Source organism: Pseudorasbora parva, chromosome 16 (assembly GCF_024679245.1).
Source record: "Pseudorasbora parva isolate DD20220531a chromosome 16, ASM2467924v1, whole genome shotgun sequence".
Classification (NCBI taxonomy): Eukaryota; Metazoa; Chordata; class Actinopteri; order Cypriniformes; family Gobionidae; genus Pseudorasbora; species Pseudorasbora parva.
The window spans coordinates 18,329,361-18,346,985 of NC_090187.1; the positions used below are offsets into that span (position 1 = coordinate 18,329,361).

At 37.4% G+C, this 17,625-nt stretch overlaps 2 protein-coding genes across 2 annotated transcripts in view; both read left to right on the plus strand.

Moving 5' to 3' along the window:
- Nucleotides 1–1,461, plus strand: part of LOC137043592 (probable G-protein coupled receptor 149) — a 28,302-nt gene extending 26,841 nt beyond the window's left edge. The window contains exon 4 of the mRNA XM_067419885.1: nt 408–1,461. Coding sequence (XP_067275986.1) covers nt 408–1,010 — 603 coding nt within the window. The 3' untranslated portion in view covers nt 1,011–1,461. The remainder of the gene's footprint in view (nt 1–407) is intronic.
- A 14,536-nt stretch (nt 1,462–15,997) lies between these two features.
- dhx36 (DEAH (Asp-Glu-Ala-His) box polypeptide 36) overlaps nt 15,998–17,625 on the plus strand; it is a 49,830-nt gene continuing 48,202 nt past the window's right edge. The window contains exons 1-4 of the mRNA XM_067419888.1: nt 15,998–16,462; nt 16,909–17,048; nt 17,177–17,408; nt 17,518–17,556. Of these exons, the coding sequence (XP_067275989.1) occupies nt 16,175–16,462; nt 16,909–17,048; nt 17,177–17,408; nt 17,518–17,556 (699 nt within the window). The 5' untranslated portion in view covers nt 15,998–16,174. The remainder of the gene's footprint in view (nt 16,463–16,908; nt 17,049–17,176; nt 17,409–17,517; nt 17,557–17,625) is intronic.

Below are 17,625 nucleotides of genomic sequence, written 5' to 3' on the forward strand. Positions count from 1 at the left end.
TAGGCTAATCCTAACTTGTGCAACTTTGTAGCCTACACATTTGTTTCTTAGTTGTAGTATTAGTTCTTACTTTGCTAAAAATATATATTATTTCTGATTATAGCAAGCTTTCTGTGCAACGAATTAGACTAATAAAGTAATGATTAAAAAACAAAAACGTTGGATCAGGGCCTGGCCCTACCCGGCCCGAGGATAGTGCCGGGAAATCTCGGCCTGATTTGGGTCAGGTTCGGGCTCCGGCTCGAGCAGAATCTAAACTCTACCACAATCTTACATACACTTCCTTTAGTATTTAAATTATTTAACATTTTAAAGCAGCCTTTAAACGTAAGTTTCACATATTTTTGCATATCACATTGTTTGACTTGTGTTGACAGCATGTCTATTTGTCTTTTATTTTTAAACAGAGATCCACGGCTGGGTTGGCAATTCCATTATGTGCCTTCCAGGGCACTGTTTCCCTCCATGCCCCCACAGGCAAAACACTGTCCCTCTCCACCTATGAAGTCAGCAGCGATGGCCTAAAGATCTCCCCCAACAATGCGAGGAAAGTTGAGGTGTACCGTTCCAAATCGGTGGGTCATGAACCTAGTGCAGAAGAGCCCAACTCCAGCACTGGGGGTGGGGGAGTTGGAGTAGGAGTTGCAGACACAAATGTAAAAATCCACCTAGAAGTTCTGGAGATCTGCGACAATGAAGAGGCCATGGACAGCGTCTCTATTGTCTCCAATATCAGCCAGTCATCCACACATGCACGCTCACCTTCGCTTCGCTATTCTCGCCGTGAGAACCGCTTTGTGTCATGTGACCTTGGCGAAACGGCCTCATACTCCCTGTTGATCCCCACGAGTAATCCAGACACTGACAACATCAACATCCACATTCCGGATACGGTAGAAGCGCACAGACAGAACAGTCGGAGACAGCACCAGGAGTCTGGAGGTTACCAGGAAGAGATACAGCTCCTTAATGAAGCCTATAGGAGGCAGGAAGGTGATCAGGGGAACTAACATAACCAGATATACTTGGCTATGCCAATAGGCTGAGAAGTCCCAGGGAAGAAGTGTAGAATGTTTGGATGAAAGACTGCAACAAAAGCTTATAGTTTTACAAGTTCAGGGTAGATTAAAACACCCAGACCAAAAAAATTTCACCACTAGAGTAGATCAGAGGTCGCAATGTGAAAATCCAGTTCATAGAATCACAAGAGGTATTTGTCTACCAAGCTGTCTTTAGCAAGCAATTGTGGGGTAAAAAAAAAAAAAAAATTGTCTGGATGAATGATAAGATATGGTAAATGCTATTACAATTAAAACAAGGTTAGCATGCCACACAAATTTCTGTAGGTTCAGAAAAAGGGAAGTGATTTATTTATCTGCCAGTGGATCTAAAATGTTCTCAGAGGTGCAACAAATCTCAAGATGAGTTTTTTTTTTTTTTTTTTTTTTGGTTGGTTGGTTGGTTGGTGTGTTTGGTTTGTTCAGATATGCCCACAATTTTAAGCTTCAGTTAGGATAGATCACCGTAACCCTACGGTGGTAATGGGGATTCTTGGATGGTTAGAAGTAGAGCTAACGTGGTATGAATGAAGCACTGGAGAATATGGCTGAAGTCTTTGAGTGGTTGAAAGTGATGTGAAATAAAGGTTATTGGGTACAAAGGAATGGACTTACCTCACTTCTCTGATGTTCTGTAATTTATTGAATATATTCAACAAATATAAGTGCTTAGACAGAGAGGTTTGAGGAGAATGTTAAATAGAGAAGGATGACAAAAAAACAGGTTTGCAAGGGTGTGTGCACAACAATAAAAAGTAAAATAAATACATTTCTAGCTCAGGCAGAGACCATGACATACTGAAATAAAACATGCCAAATGTGTACATCGCTAATCATTGTTTTTTTTGTTTAGTTGTTTTAAATTATGGCATTCTGTATAACACAGTCAATATGTATTTACTCAATCAGTTATATCGTCTGTGTGACTGTTTAAAGGAATATTCTGGGTTCAATACAAGTTAAGTGAAATCAACAGCAAAACAGTTAAGCAGTGTGGAAAAAATAACTAACGTCTTCTGTTTAAATTTCTATCCAATTTTACAACTTAACATGTCAGCATAAAACCTAAATGACTGCAAAATTACAAGAACAACACGGAAGAAGAATTAAGGAAATAAGAGCTTTTTAAAAATTAATAATCTTTATATTTGCGTCTAAATCCTCCAAAATTGTAAAATTGTAAATCCTCCAAAATCCTCCAAAAAGTGCTTCACAGTAACCTTGATTATTCTTTCTTTCTTTCTTTCTTTCTTTCTTTCTTTCTTTCTTTCTTTCTTTCTTTCTTTCTTTCTTTCTTTCTTTCTTTCTTTCTTTCTTTCTTTCTTTCTTTCTCCCCCCCTTCCTCCCTCCCTCCCTCCCTCCCTCCCTTCCTTCCTTCCTTCCTTCCTTCCTTCCTTCAAAACTAAAAAGTGGAAATGTATTAATATTATGCCAAAACAAATACTTTAAACCCGGAATATACCTTTAATTGCAATCTTAGTATGAATGAATATGTAAATGTTGATAGCTTTATGTGTGCTTGCTTTTGTGGGTTTCTGTACATCTTTTTTTGTAGTACTAAAGCCCTGAACTTACATGCTTTACATACAGACGAGAGTGTGATGCATGAGCCTATTTTATGCGTTAATTTGTGTGCAAGTGTGCTCATTTTTGAGCCACTTAGGAATCCTTTCTCCCATTTTCAGTGCACTGCATTTGTAATCAGAAATGTGACCCTTGCCACTCGCTTGCATTTAATACTGGCATAAATTCAGCTCTGAAATGGAACATTCATGGATGATTCAATACATCCCAGTAAAATGCAGACATGAATATGCTTCTTTTTATTTCATGCTCTGCCGTATCAGTATGTGAAACAACTATTTAAAAATATGAGAATGAAATGCAAAGGCAATTTGTGGAGGCTCATGTAGCTCTATTTATAATTATTTATAATTTACAGACCTTATTTCTTATTATTTAAAATGTAAATATAGGCATTGTATATTCAGAATAGTAGATTATTAGTCTTAGCCTTGTGTTTTCAAGCAACAAAATAGCTGAAGCATAATGCTACAAAATATTTTTTATCTGTCCAGTGTTCTCATTAAAGATTTATTCACAGAAAATAGCCTCATTTAAGAGTGTAGATGGGTTTATTCCCATTTGTATGCCACAGCTCTCCATTGAACCGACTCCCACGGTCTCTATATAAATTATCCACATCTGCAAATGAGACAGAAATCCCCATGTCTGGATATTTAATGATGTTTTTGAGATAGCAAACGTCTCTTGCAAATTATAACTCACATTTTATGTTAAGGGCAGACACAGCTCGATATCCACTAATGCCTTTAATTCATGTTTTTCATTTGAGATGTTATTTATCAAATACATTGTTCAGCATTATGGAAAATAAATACATGTCTGGGAGAAGGTGTTAATTAATGGGAAATAATGATTAAAGCAGTGAAATTAGTTGAATTTATTATTCATTTAATGTCCTCAAATTATATTAAAATAATTTACTATTTGCTGTATGTAGGGGAGACTGGGCTAGTTGTCAATTAGTCAATATCATAGTAATTAAATACGTTTTCCCTTTTGAAAAAGATATATATATATATATATATATATATATATATATATATATATATATATATATATATATATATATATATATATATATATATAAAATGCACACTTGCAGATAATATAGTATTATTAAAATTAAAAAGCTACTTAAGTGTATACATTTAAAGGTATACAGTCCCTGACAAAAGTCTTGTTGCTTATCTATTTTCTAGAAATACCTGATATTAACCTGACTTTTAATTAATTAATTGGTGTTAGAAATAGCTCATATGAAAAGCTAAAACCCTCCCAAGTGATGTTTAATGCACTGAAATAAATAATGTTCACAGAAAAAATATTTATCATTTAATCAAGACAGAAAGGTCAAATTTTGGCAAGACAAAAGTTTTGTCGCCTATACAGAAATTGAACAAATTTACAGCAAATACAAAAATATGTCAGCAAATTAAGTTGTGGTGCTGTGAGATCCAAATGTAATATCTTGTATGACTTCCATTAACTATGAAGGACTGCATCCATGCGGTTTGGCAAGGATTCATACAATTTATTGATGAAGTCATCAGGAATAGCTAAGAAAGCAGTCTTGCATGCCTCCCAGAGTTCATCAATATTCTGTGGTTTCGTCTTCCATGCGTCCTCTTTCATCCTACCCCACATATGCTCAATGATGTTCATGTCTGGTGACTGGGCTGGCCAATCCTGGAGCATCTTGATCTTCTTCGCCTTGAGGAACTTTGATGTGGAGATGGAAGTATGCGATGGAGCACCGTCCTGCTGCAGAATTTGGCCTCTTTTATGGTTGGGAATATAAGAGGTAGCTAAGATTTCTTAGTATTTTAGACTATTGATGTTGCCTTCCACCCTGCAGATCTCTTGCACACCCCCATACTGGATGTAACCCCAGACCATGATTTTTCCGCCACCAAACTTCACTGTTTTCTGGTTGAATCTCGGATCCATTCTGGCTCCAGTAGGTCTCCTGCAATATTTCCGGCGACTGTGGTGTAATTCAACAGAAGATTCATCTGAAAAATCCACCTTCTGCCACTTTACCAGCGTCCATCCTTTTAGCAGGCTGTGGGCCTTGGCAAATGCCACACGGTTTTTAAATTGTCTTTTGTTTAGTGCTGGCTTCTGGGCACTGATTCGACCATGGAGGCCATTTCGAGACAGAATCTGACAAACTGTTCTGGTTGACACAGGGACTTCAGGTGACCAGGTCTCGTGGAGCTCTGCTGCAGTGGAAAATGGGCTGGCCTTGGATTTTCGAGCCAACAAACGGTCCTCTCGAGCAGTTGTCTTGTGGGGTCTGCCTGACCTGGGCTTGTCAAAAACGTCTCCAGTCTCTTCAAATCTTTTTTTTTATCCTCTGTACTTGACGCTGAGACACATTGAAGGTGTCTGCTACATCAGCAGTGGATCTGGTCTTCAGCCTCTTGATAATCAAAACTTTAGTCTCTGGGTGAATCTTAGGCATGTTTGCAGAGGTCTAGTTGCAGTTGATGTGAAGGTCTAGTGTACTGGGGTTCTTTTTATACACACTTGAGACCTAATTGAGCCATTATTAGTCACAGGTGAAGCTCATATGACAAGGTGACAACACTTATGTCTTTGCAAAAATTGACTCAATGGGCTTTACCAAGCTGTGAATATTAGAATACTTTTTGAAAGTTTAGTTTTTCACAGAAACATTATCACAAAAGCTGGTGGGATTAAAATGAGCCATTTCTTGTAAAAAAAATCTTGATTAGAAATATATTTCAGTGGCACTTTAGGTCAATTTGTACACAAGCGACAAAACTTTTGTCAGGGACTGTAGTTAAACCCCCCCCAAAATTGTTTTGTCATCATTTACTCATCAAGTTGTTCGAAACTTGATGCTATTTGCTATTGACTTCTATATAAATTTTTTTAAAAAAATACTATGGAAGTTAACCGTCAACTGTCTGGTTACCAACATTCTTCAAAATATCACCTTTTCAGAAAGAAAGAAACTCATGCTGGTTTGGAACAACTTGATGAGTAAATTATTTAAAAAAAAAACTTCCACAGTTTGAAATAAAACCAGTTAAAAGAATATATATATATATATATATATATATATATATATATATATATATATATATATATATATATATATATATATATATATATATATATATATATATATCTTTTTTGTTTTTTAAAAGGTGCACTTTATAATTGTCAAATTAACAGTTTTACTTAAAATAATATTTTAATAATTTAATTTAAATTTATTTTAATTTATTTAATTTAAAATAATAATTTAATAATTTTATATACTTTGAAGAAGTATAGCTATTGTGATGTTTTGACTAACATACTAAAGCACATTATATCATAATTTTAACTGTAATATGTTTAATATTGCATTTAAAGCTGATACAGTACATTGCAATTTCATTGTTACAAATGTGTAACTGCAAATATATATTTAAATACATGACAATCACATTTGGAATTAAAGAATAATTTATTTTACAATAATTGCTTCTCATTCAGCAGTACACTAAGCATGTTTCAGAGACAATAAAAAGTCATTAAAAAATTACATATGAAGATATACTTAGGTGTGTCAAAACTTGAATTTACATTTTTAAAATTGCCTACACACTAAAAGTGGTACTTCTGGCTTATGTTTGTCTACATTAGACACACCATTCAAAACTAACAGCTCTTGCGTTTAAATTGTTTTATAAAATGCCTGTCACGGTTATGGACTTTTCTGTTAATTTTCTTTTTTGTTTCACGAAGTTCCTGCTTACCTGCTCTTGTTTATTTTCAGCTTCCCTGGTTAATGATTATATAATTTACTGCATCCCAATTCAGAGGCTGCATTCTTTGAAGGGTTGCATTTGAAGGCCTATTGCATGACCGCGGCACGACAAAAGATGCCCCAATTCTATGTTTAAATGACACTAATGAAAAAAAAAATGTTTATACAGCTCAAATTTTGACAAACACCGATCAGGCATAACATAATGACCACTGACAAGGTGGTCTCTTCATCACGGCTCCTGGTAGTGAAGGGGATATATTAGGCAGCAAGTAAACATTTTGTTCTCAAAGTTGATGTGTTGGAAGGGAGAAATCAGGAGAAATCAGCAAATGGGTCATGGGCAGCCAAGGCTCATTGATGCACGTGGGGAGTGAAGGCTGTCCTGTGTGGTCCAATTAAACAGATGAGCTACTGTAGCTCAAATTGCTCAAGAAGTCAATGCATGTTCTGATAGAAAGGTGTCGGAATACACCGTGTATTGCAGTTTGTTGCGTATGGGGCTGCATAACCGCAGACCAGTCAGGGTGCCCATGCTTACCCCTGTCCACATCCAAAAGCGCCAACAGTGGGCACGTGAGCTGAACTGGGCCACAGAGCAATGGAAGAGGGTGGCCTGTCTGATGAATCATGTTTTCTTTAACATCACGTGGATGGCCAGGTGCGTATTCGTTGCTAACCTGGGGAACATATGGCCCCAGAATGCACTATGGGAAGAAGGTAAACCGGTGGAGGCAGTTTGATGCTTTGGGCAATGTTCTGCTGGGAAACCTTGGGTCTTGCCATCCATGTGGATGTTACTTTGACACGTACCACCAAGCATTATTGCAGACCATGTACACCCTTTCACAGAAATGGTATTCCCTGGTGGCTTTGGCCTTCTTAAGCAGGATAATGCATGCTGCCACAAAAGCAAATATGGTTCATGAATGGTTTGAGGAGCACAATGAGTTTGTGTTGTTGACTTGGCCTCAAAATTCCCCAGATCTCTATCCAAGTACAAACAATTCTTATCAACAGAGGTCCCATCTCGCAACTTACAGGACTTAAAGGATCTGCTGCTAACATCTTTATGCTAGATACCACAGCACACCTTCAGGGAGGTGTGGAGTACATCTTCAGTGGAGTCCATGCCTCAACTAGTCAAGGCTATTTTGGCAGCAAAAGACCAACACAATATTAGGAAGGTATTTAAGGATCTGTGCATTAATTGTGTAGTTTATACTCTTTATTATATACAGAAATAGGCCATGCTAAACATATTTAAACAGTTTGTTAACCCTGTTTTATTTTCAGACATTTTAATATAACTTTCAAAATAGTCCAGTACAAATGTTACTGCCACTCAGCTGTCACAGTTGCTAGGCAACAAGAACAGTCCTCCATAGGCGAGACTAGACAGTCTCTTTTAACAATGCTCAGTCTAACCTTCATGTCCTTCGAGGGAGGCAGCCTCTGAATTGGGACACAGTTTTTGTTTGTTCCTATAGTTACATATGATTTGCACCTGTCTGTCATTATGTGCACTTGATATTTGTACTCCCTGTTTGGTTAAGCCCTTTGTCGGTTATTGTGCTTTATTCACGTGTGTAGTGTTCTCCTGTGTTATTATCCGTGTTCATTAAAGGCTCTATTTGTTATCTCTGTGTTCCGTGTTTTGGACTACTACACAACGTGAAAATTATTATTAATTATTGTTATTAATTTACTGATTATTACCTACAACTTATAATCATGTTTCCCGCACATAATTTGTTCACTTGGAAATCAAAACACAATGTTTTGAAAAACTTCATAGCGACTTCCCAATAGAAACAAATTAAAATTTTGCTTTAGCCATCATTGTCATTATACAGCTCTCGTCAGTTCACTGTTCATTCAGTTCAGTAAATGTAAAATTTATCAGTTGTGTATATACTGTAGTATACATACTGTATACTGTATTTGTTGCATACATGTTGTGAGTGCTATGAAAAACTGTAGTTTTACATTTTTCATATGTGTGTATAGTTTGTATAGTTGTCTTTATCAGTAATTACTATACGTGTGTATAGTTTGGCTATGTGTTCACTGTAAAAAAAAAAAAAAATCAGGTCTCCAATTGAACATTTTCAAGTGACTGATCGCTTGAATGATCATCTAAATTTTTCAGTTAGCCGGATTTAATTTATGTGAATTAAATTGCATCAATTCACAGAATTTGAATTCAACCAACTGAAAAATCCATTCAGAGAATTTTAATTCAGCCAACAGAAAATATAAGATGTGACCAGTCACTAATTTTGAGTCACAAATTTTTAATTGGAGCCTTTTTTTTTTTTTTTACATTGATATACGGCTAATCATTTGATAATATATGTGCAGAGCTATGCAATTTTTTGTAGAGTTAAACTAGTTTTTAAAGGGGGGGTGAAACACTCAGTTTCAGTCAATCTCATGTCAATCTTGAGTACCTATAGAGTAGTATTGCATCCTTCATATCTCCGAAAAGTCTTTAGTTTTATTATATTTATAAAAGAAATATGGGCTGTACCGAGTCTTTCCGGAAAAAAAAAAACGAGCGCCTGGAGGCGTATCGTGTGGGCAGAGCTAAAGCATGACGAGCACACCCAAAGCGGTGACGTCCTCAAGCGTGGAGAAACCCATGGCTATCGATCGGATTCAGGTAATACGTGATCCAGAATCAGGCTGAAATAAATTGAACAGGAGAAACAGGAACAGCAGGACGTCCGTCTCTGTGGTATGTACTGTATTTAGTGGCCTGTCAACATTTGTGTGTCTTTACTCGCAGTTTATGAGGATATGATTCGGTTTATGGACTATTGTTACGACTAAACCTTAGCAGTAGTAAGCAAAAACGTTTTTTCACGTCAGACTAGTGTAACGTTATACATAGAACAACAATGGAGTAACCTTTAGCGCATTTGAATGACGAAGCACATTCGTTTACTGATTCGTTTACTGACATTCGTGTCGTTTACTGATGTTTACTCACGCGACAATAGCCAACAGCACAGACATTTGAAGCAGTTTTACTCACCGACTGCTTCCAAAGCAGGACCGAACCTTTACCACTGGGACCACTCCGTCAAAAACACACTTCTTTGGTATGATTTGGTGAAGTCCTGTGACAGCAGTGACCGTGGAAATCCGCGATGTTGTGAAGCTTCCCGTCATTTCTGCGTTCAAATCGGTTCAAATGCAGCGCTGCCTTCCCGGAATGCTGTGCTGAAGCGTTGAAGTCGCTCGACGTCACCCATAGGAATAAAGTGGAGCGCGGCGCATCATAAGTGTTCACGGACGACTGGATCTGCAGCTGAGCGAGTGTTTATGGGGGTGCATTTCCTCTCTCGCTCTAGTCACACGCGCGCGTGCACCCTACCGGGAGAAGAGCCCGTACGGCCCATACAAGGACCTTCCGATCTATTAACGTCAAGCCAACCCATACTCGAAAAAAACTCTCCGAAACTTGTGAGAAACCGGAAGGAGTATTTTTGACACAGAAATACTCTATCAAATGTCCAACATTAGTTTTTGAAACTTTGTCTATGTTTAGGATGGGAATCCAAGTCTTTAACAGTGTAAAAAGCTCAGTATGCATGAAACAGCATTTCACCCCCCCACCCCCCACCCTTTAATAGTTTTTCAAGAGCTAGTTGTGTGATGTTTTGCATGTTGTGTGTGCTTTGTGGTTTTGTGTGTAAAGTTTAGAGAACATTAGATAGTTTGAAAAATTGTAAGCAATTTAAAAAACTTAAATATACATTTTAACTATATTACATTTACATTTAATTGCAATTAAATCCCTGAAGTACCTGAAAACATACCATTATGTTAAGTATGTTATTTTAAAGTATTAATTCCCTAACAAGTATAGCAGGCTAACATGTACTTCTTTTTTTCTTTTTCTTTTTTACAAGGATAAGTTCAACTTTCTTAGAACTGCCTTAATTAGAATATTTTTTGTAAATTATGTTCATTTATGACATTTAACCCTGCACCCAATTAATCGACTTATTTTCACATTCAAAAATCCTTGACATTAATTGGATAGATTTCCATGAGACTAAACTCTTTTACCAGTACCTTTATTATCCAAAGACTCTCTAAAACTTTCCGAAATATATTAAATATTATCACATCTCCAAGGCACATTTCTTTCGTCTCTTGCACCTGCAGACATCCGTTGCTGCAGCTGCAGGGCATTGGAGGGACTACGGTCTGATTAGAGCAACCCATCACAAGTTCACAGCAGAGCTGCTCTTACGGAAATGAAAGCTCTCTTTCCTCCATTTCTGTTTCATCTCAGCTGCCATTTTTAAGACTTGACACACACACCCATTCCCGTCTGCTTCCCTATCACAAACAACAAGGCTTTTTACAAGAGCCCGGCATTCAGATTTTAACACAATTAACTGTGAGTTTCGTCTAAAGCTATCAGATGGTGTGTAGGGAGTGAAAGAGTGACACAGTGTTAAATCAGCAGAGAGTTACAGAGGTGGTGATTAAAGAGTAAAAGTGAGAACAAGATGCTCCTTGAAATGAAAAAAAACCTGTCATACTGACTGAGGGATGAAGTGTTTATTAAAAATATTCGGACAAAGGGAAAATGGAAGTAATAAGAGATGGACAGATAAAAGACACACACAAAAATATTTGCTAAACAGATTTGCGTCATTTCTTATGAGATGACAAGCTGCAAGCTCCTATTACTTCCTGTTACAACATCTATCCTAAAATAACACCTTTTAATCCTTCACCGACAGACATGTGAATTTAAGTGACACACACGCACACACTCTTCACAGCCTGTCACATCCTGCCAGATATATCAATGTCAGAGACCCCCAACTCCCTTGTCTGCTTAATAATGTAAAGACTTAAGCTTCAGAGTACCACCATAGGTCTGTGGGTGGAGTGTAAAGCTATTGGCCTGTGTGTAAAGCTTTTCCACAGAGTTGGACTGGATTGATTGAAACTCAGAAACCTTGAAATGAGGAGAGGAATCCCACAACCACCATCACTTTTGCCCACCATGTTCATTTAAAGGCCTGCTTTTGTTATACTAAACACATGCTAATCTTAATAATGATATGCTATTTTAGATGGTAATCTTGTTTCTTTTAAAAAGACAAGTTTAGGCCATGAATTTACATACTGTATGTTAATTTGGTAACTGATGGTCAGCTAGGTAGCATACACTTTCTAAGTTGGTTCACAAGGGAAGAGCTGGTAAAGCAGGGGTCCCCAATCTCGGTCCTGGAGAGATTGGGGACCCCTGTGGTATATAATAGTGAAGGTACCAACATCCAAAACGTCTTGGTTATCAGTCGGTTCCCTGAGAGACGGGAATGAGTATTGTGTAAGTTAGATTACATTATAGGAAATATGTATTTTCTTGAGAATATTAAAGCAAAAAAAATAAATAATATATATATATATATATATATATATATATATATATATATATATATATATATATATATATATATATATATATATATATATATATATATATATATATATCCTTATAATTGTATATATGTAAAACGCAGTGCAGTTGCATAGCGGACCCCAAACCATAGGATTCAGGTTAAGTCGTCAGAAAGTGATCGCCTGATCTAAGCACAATAGCACAGCTGGTTACACAATACTCGTTTTCTTCTAGTTAGCCTTATGCTATGGGAACCCAATTTTAAACTTCGGCCCATTTTATGAGCCAGAGGAAAGGTTAGTGTCCTTAAAAGAGGCTAATGAATGGTGAGCCTCATGTAAGGATATAGGGGAGAGTGGGGCACATCCCCACGTTTGGCTGTAAGCATTTTTTCTCAGTATGTGTAAATCCACTTGGGGTTTAGAGTATTTTTTATTATTTTTTTCATTTATTTTTTCCCACATTAATTGCACACGTCTAGTACAATTATGTGGTTTTGTTTCATTAATACGGGTATACTTTTTTCTTGATTTACTCCGAAAGAATGGAAGTGAAATGTGACAATATGTCCCATAGGTGGGGTACAATGTAACATCAGCAAATGACAACTTAAAATGTTACTGTACAAAGTGTTGTTTTGACTGCCTAGATGCAGCGGAACGCCCCAAACAAACTGTAAGAGCCCTGACTGGACAGAGTAAATTAATGTCTCTTTCATCTTCAAATGAGGGAAGAGCTGATAGCAAAATTGTCTGTGCTCTGAACGGAATGGAGCGCACTTTGGGTACATACCCGTGTCTTGGTTTAAGGTCAGCTCTGGAGTCGTTAGGCCCAAATTTAAGTCAGTAAGTGCTTACCAAGAGCACATGTAAATCACCAAATCACTTGACTGAAGCTAACGCAAGCAAGAGAGCAGTTCTGAGCAAAAGGTGCTTCAGGCTTACAGACTAAAGGCTTACAGGCTTACAGCTCAAATAGGGCACCTTTCATGGCCTCTAGGACCATAGAAAGGTCCCAAATAGGAACTGATGGGGTTAGAGGCAAGTTCAGCCTCATAGCTCCTCTGAAGAAGTGCAGGATTAGATCGCTTCTCCCCAGTGACTGTCCAGCCACATAAGTGTGAAACGCTGCTATGGCCACCAAATATACTTTAAGCACTGAAGAGGCGCGACCCACGTCCAAAAGCTCTTGAAGAAAGGAGAGCACTTCTGCCACTCCATGAGTGTGGGTCCGGGTTCTCTGTGCACCACCTTGAAATCATTGACAATTTTAAAGCAGAAAAAGTATTCAGCACCCCTTTTGAGAGGTTCCTGGGTATCCATTGATGTGCTATACATGAAAGGCCCACAAGTCAGGATGGGGATGTCAGATCTTCCCCTTCGCCCGAGTGAGGAGGTCTATTGCATCTGAGTCAACTCGTTCTTCCTAAAGCACTGCACACTTGCTCTCCCTGATCCGTTTGATGACCTAAGGTAACATCGCAACTGGAGGGAATGCTTACAGCGGGCAGCTGAGCCAGCCATGGGCCAGTACATCCCTACTCTTGAAAAATGTTGGGCAATGAGCATTGTCTTCTGAGGTAAAGAGATTGACCTTTGCCTTGCCGAAGAAGCTCCAAATTGACTGAACCGTTTGTGGGTTTGTGGGCCCTGGTTCAGAATGCCTGGCACATGCGCTGCCCTTATCGAGCCCATAAGTCCATAAAAGGAGGCGTTTCGTCGTCGTGTGCATGTTGCTTGGCCTGAGTCCACCCTTGCGATTTATATTGGCATGTTGTCCGTTCGGACTAGAACATGATGACCCTTTATGTATGGTAGGAAAGCTTTTAGCAACAGATCGATCGCTCTCATCTCTAGACAGCTTATGTGCAGCCGCCTCTCCGAGCTTACACTAAAGCAGCGTTCACATCAGCCCTGTATTTTTTGGTTTAACTCATTGTTATGGATGCTTAAGGGAATCTGGCCTTTGTGTTCCTCATAGCTCATAGAAGTCATAGCTGGACAGTTTCATGGTCTTAGTCACCCTGGCTAATAATAATAATAATAATAATAATAATAATAATAGATAAATAATTGGGAATATACTTCAGAGAAATTTTACTCGCCAATAATTGTGTCCAGTATAAACCTACAAAAACCTACAAATATAAACCTACGACACAATCACTTTATGTGATCAGCATATTTAATTTCGGCTTTGATCCATAGAAACATTAGTCAATGCACAAAGCAGTATTGGGAAATGACTCAAGCATGTTCACTTGACATGCGAGAACCAAGCATGTGTTGAGCTTCTGTTTATGTTCACTGGTCAATGTATATACGTTACAAAAAAATATTCATGACTGTTTGTGAAAAAAATGTTTTTGAATCTTGTTGTGGACATTGTGAGGGGCATTGGAGTCAAAAAGTTCCAGAACTATGTTACAACAAGATAATTAATGCAATTTTTAAAGTTTACACATTTTCATGAAAACACAATTCAAGGTGTGAGTGTAAGTTTGGGGATACATGTGGACAGTACAAGAGAGGGAAATAGGAAGAGAAAGAATGCGTGTAGGTTCATTTAAAAATGGGGACTTGCTGTGATGGTAAAGATCTAATACATATTTCATGACAGGGTCTGGAAGCTTGCACAGGATAAGTCCTCCGCACCTTCCCCACGCAGTTCTCTCATCACAACGCCACAGGGTTCTAATTATCTCCCTGCCTTCTGTTAAAACAGTCGCTGTTTCAACTCCCTGTTAATCCCTGCATGCTCTGCTCCCTTTAAACAAGACACCGTTGACAACATGAGCATAGGCCAATTAGAGTATAAGCATTAGGAGAATTGCCTGAAGTCTTTATACTTTATACTATAAGGGAGTAAACACACAGCTCCTTTTTGTTGATACATTTTTGCTTTGTGATGCTACAGGAAAAAAAGGAGAAAATAACTTATCCTAGACTTGGACATGTTTCTATAAGATTACACCACCAATGGAGATGCTAAGTGAACATCATTAGTGTTTCTGGGTCTTGAGATGAACATTAAACCTTCCCCATGACTTGCTACTGTTTTCTGTGTGGGAAATCTCATTAGCATTTTTCCCCCTCAGATTTTTTTCTTTTCTTTTCTCAGAGGTATATGTTTTCCTTCCCTTTGGTTACATCATGTTCAACCACAACTGTTAATGATTTTATTCCAGTTGATAGTGGGATAAAAAAAATAAAATAAAAAAAAGGATATTTCTAATAATGCATTCAATCAAGACATTTTTGGGCGAGGGAAACCCCTGGATTTCCTCAATTAAAGAAATAATTTGTTGCCTTTGCGCCATCATTGATTGGATTAACAACAACAAAAAAAAAAAAACAACAACAACAAAACAACTTTTTTTATACATTATATACATTGTCAAATCCATACTGTTATTGTATGCTCACAGTTTGACTGCTTGTTTCCTTTGTTGTTCCTTGATTGTTCATCAGTAGCCTATTATTTGTATTATGTAAATATATCGGCTATATAGGCCCAAATGAATCGTATTGTTTTCATTATCGTTAGTGTATTTATTATTATTATTATTATTATTATTATTATTATTATTATTATTATTATTATTATTATTATTATTATTGTTGAATATATGTTGGCTGGTTTTGGGCACTTTTCTGCTTCTCAGACTGGTAGACCCGTTAAAACTAGCAAAAACAACAACAACAAAAAAAAACAGTCAGGCTGGATTAAGCAGTTTTTTATTTTTATTTTAGGTGAATAATATAATATTAATACGATTATAGACAACAAAACAAGATTACGTGTTGAGTAATTCAGTAAAACAAATAAACGCGCACGTGCACACACACACACACACGCACACACACACACACACACACACACACACACACACACATACCATAGACTGTAAAAAAAAAAAAAATATATATATATATATATATATATATATATATATATATATATATATATATATATATATATATATATATATATATATATATATATATATATATATATATAGACACACACACACACACACACACACTCGGTTTTTTTTATTTACAGCGCATGCGCAGCCAGCACCAATCGCATACCATAACGTCAATATTAGTCGCCTCGGCTTTAACCTGTTCGTCATATGTGTACGACGTTTCAGATATTTGAGGAAATAGCGGTATGTTGGACTGTAGTAGCCTTAGTAGTGTTCAATGACAATCAGAAGCATCATAACGCTTTATCATCTTTAAACAGGCTTCAGATTTGCAGCAGCTGCTCTGAATCGCTGACCGGTGCTATATTTAGTCCGGCGGCATGAGTTATGGATTCGGTAATAGACGCGGTCGGAGAGGAGGGGGTCGGCGGTTCGGAGATGGAGGGTCCAGGTGGGATGGAGGGGTTGGATCAAGTGGGGGTGCAGGACACACGAGGAGCTCCGACTGGGACTCAAAGGAAGAGCAAGGACATGGAAGGGGACGAAGAGGAGGAGGAGGCGGAGGAGGAGGAGGAGGCAAGCATCCACCCCATTTGAAGGGACGAGAAATTGGACTGTGGTATGCCAAATGGGGTGGTATTAAAAGATCTGAGGCAGAGAGAAAATCTGTGAGTTGTAAATTGTTTATGAAATATAGTTGAATGTTAATACTTGGTAATGTGTTGTCTGAGGTTACCAGCTATAAGTGTAATATTGATGTGAGACGTTATATTGTGGGTGAACATGTAACTTTACACAACTTCTGAACTGAAATAAACACAGTTTTATTTATTAACCTTATGTGATTATAAATGATTTTCAGCATGATCAGTCATTCTAAAAAGTCAAAAAGTTGCAGTGAAGTAAAATTGTGCTTGTCTACAAAACAAATTTCAAGCATTAAAGAAAAAGTCTTTAGCTCTAATGGATTTTAAGATCATGAGACATTCTATAAAGTTTAAAGTGCTTTAATTAAAAATAAATACATTACAACACTGGGAAATTTTTTATTTGACCAATAAATATTTATACAATTATGCATATTTTAAGACTGAAATTGTTTGTGTCATTTTAGAGGGCTGTTGTTCAGATGGATGAATCACGAGAGCAGCACATTACTCAGTTGCTGAATTCTGTCCAAAGAGATCCGGTCAGGGACGCGCATCCCTCCACTTCTCAGAGCTGGAGGGTGAAGGAGGAGCCCATTGGCCACAGGTGCAAAAAACAATATTGTACAGTCATCAGTCATTGAATAGTCCACATAGTCGTTGAAATCATGGACAATGAATTTTAAAGTTGTGTTTTCCAGAATTATGCTTAACAAAATTGTGTCTGCATTCCAGTTACTTTGATGGAGAGGATCCACCAGAACCTCAGAACACTGTGAAAGTGCCAAAAATTGAGCCTAAAGAGGAGAAACGGGAAGATGAGCGGGGAGCAAATGTTAAAGAGGACCCTAATTATGCTGATCTGGAATACTTATTCCAGGATGTTTTGCGGAAACCCTCCCTGGATGAAGAGCTCAAGAAAGATCTGGAGAAGAAAAAAGATAACGCTAGATACATTGATATGCTGGTGAGACAGACAGAGAAATATTCGCTAAAACTTCATGTAAAAAAAAAAAAAGAAACCAGAAATATGCTTTTGTCCTCAACTTTTTTTAATGCGGCTTTTCCTTTTTCAGAAATTCAGAGAAAAGCTCCCTTCCTATGGGATGAGAGAGGTAAATATCACCCATTTGTGATTCATAAACCGTTATATCACTGTAAATAACCTGTTAAATTTACTATTT